Source organism: Elephantulus edwardii, unplaced genomic scaffold (genome assembly GCF_000299155.1).
Source record: "Elephantulus edwardii isolate Elephantulus edwardi_28Jun2011 unplaced genomic scaffold, EleEdw1.0 scaffold00015, whole genome shotgun sequence".
In the NCBI taxonomy this organism is placed as follows: Eukaryota; Metazoa; Chordata; class Mammalia; order Macroscelidea; family Macroscelididae; genus Elephantulus; species Elephantulus edwardii.
This window is the reverse complement of record NW_006399765.1, coordinates 17,474,917-17,475,664: the sequence shown is the minus strand read 5'-3', so window position 1 is coordinate 17,475,664 and position 748 is coordinate 17,474,917. Positions and strand designations below refer to the sequence as shown.

Below are 748 nucleotides of genomic sequence, written 5' to 3'. Positions count from 1 at the left end.
GTAGTAATGTTTTGTAATTTTCTTGGAAAAGGTCCTTTGTACTTCTGGTTAAATTTATTCCCTAAGCATTTTTTTTAAATCGACAAAAGAATGTAAAGAGATCAGTAGTGCTCTGAAGCCAGTTCTGCCCTTGGCCAGCTCTGTGACTTTGGGCAAATGATGCTCACAGCCTCAGTTTTTCCATCTGTAAAATGGGAGTTGTTGTCAGCTTTATGTTGTTAGGTGGCATTGGGAATATTTTTTACCAATAACGACCCCACGTGATAGAACAGAAATGGGAAGTAACCAGGACTTTTTCTTGGATGTGGGGAGACAGCATTGACCTTTTGATTAGCGACCTAGCTCTTAGCCATTGTCCCCACCAGGGCACCGTATCAATCTCATTGCTTTATTTAAAGGTGAATTAGTATTACTCAGTGCTCTGTGGGTGCTGGTGGGATGATAAACGAGGCCCAGAGAGCCCGAGTGGGTTGCCCAGGATCACCTGGGGTGGGAACGGGTTCGAATCCAGCCTCCTGTGTCCCCGCAGGTCCGGAATACCAGAAGCGCCGGCTGCTGCAGGAGATTCTGGAGAACTCGGAGAGCCTGCTGGAGCCCCCCGACCGGGGTCCCGGCGCCACGGGGACCTTGGAGCCGCCCCCAGAGAGCCCTCAGCTGCACGAGCGGGAGACCCCGGGGCCCGAGCCCGCGCCCCCATCGCCGGCCGGGACGCCCCCGCAGCCCAAGCGGCCCCGGCCCGGCGCCTCCA

The 748-nt window shown here is 54.3% G+C and overlaps 1 protein-coding gene across 1 annotated transcript in view; it reads left to right on the top strand.

The window, feature by feature from the left end:
* JPH2 (junctophilin 2) overlaps window positions 1-748 on the top strand; it is a 79,348-nt gene that overhangs the window by 77,326 nt on the left and 1,274 nt on the right. Inside the window, exon 5 of the mRNA XM_006881721.1 lies at window positions 530-741. Coding sequence (XP_006881783.1) covers window positions 530-741 — 212 coding nt within the window. The remainder of the gene's footprint in view (window positions 1-529; window positions 742-748) is intronic.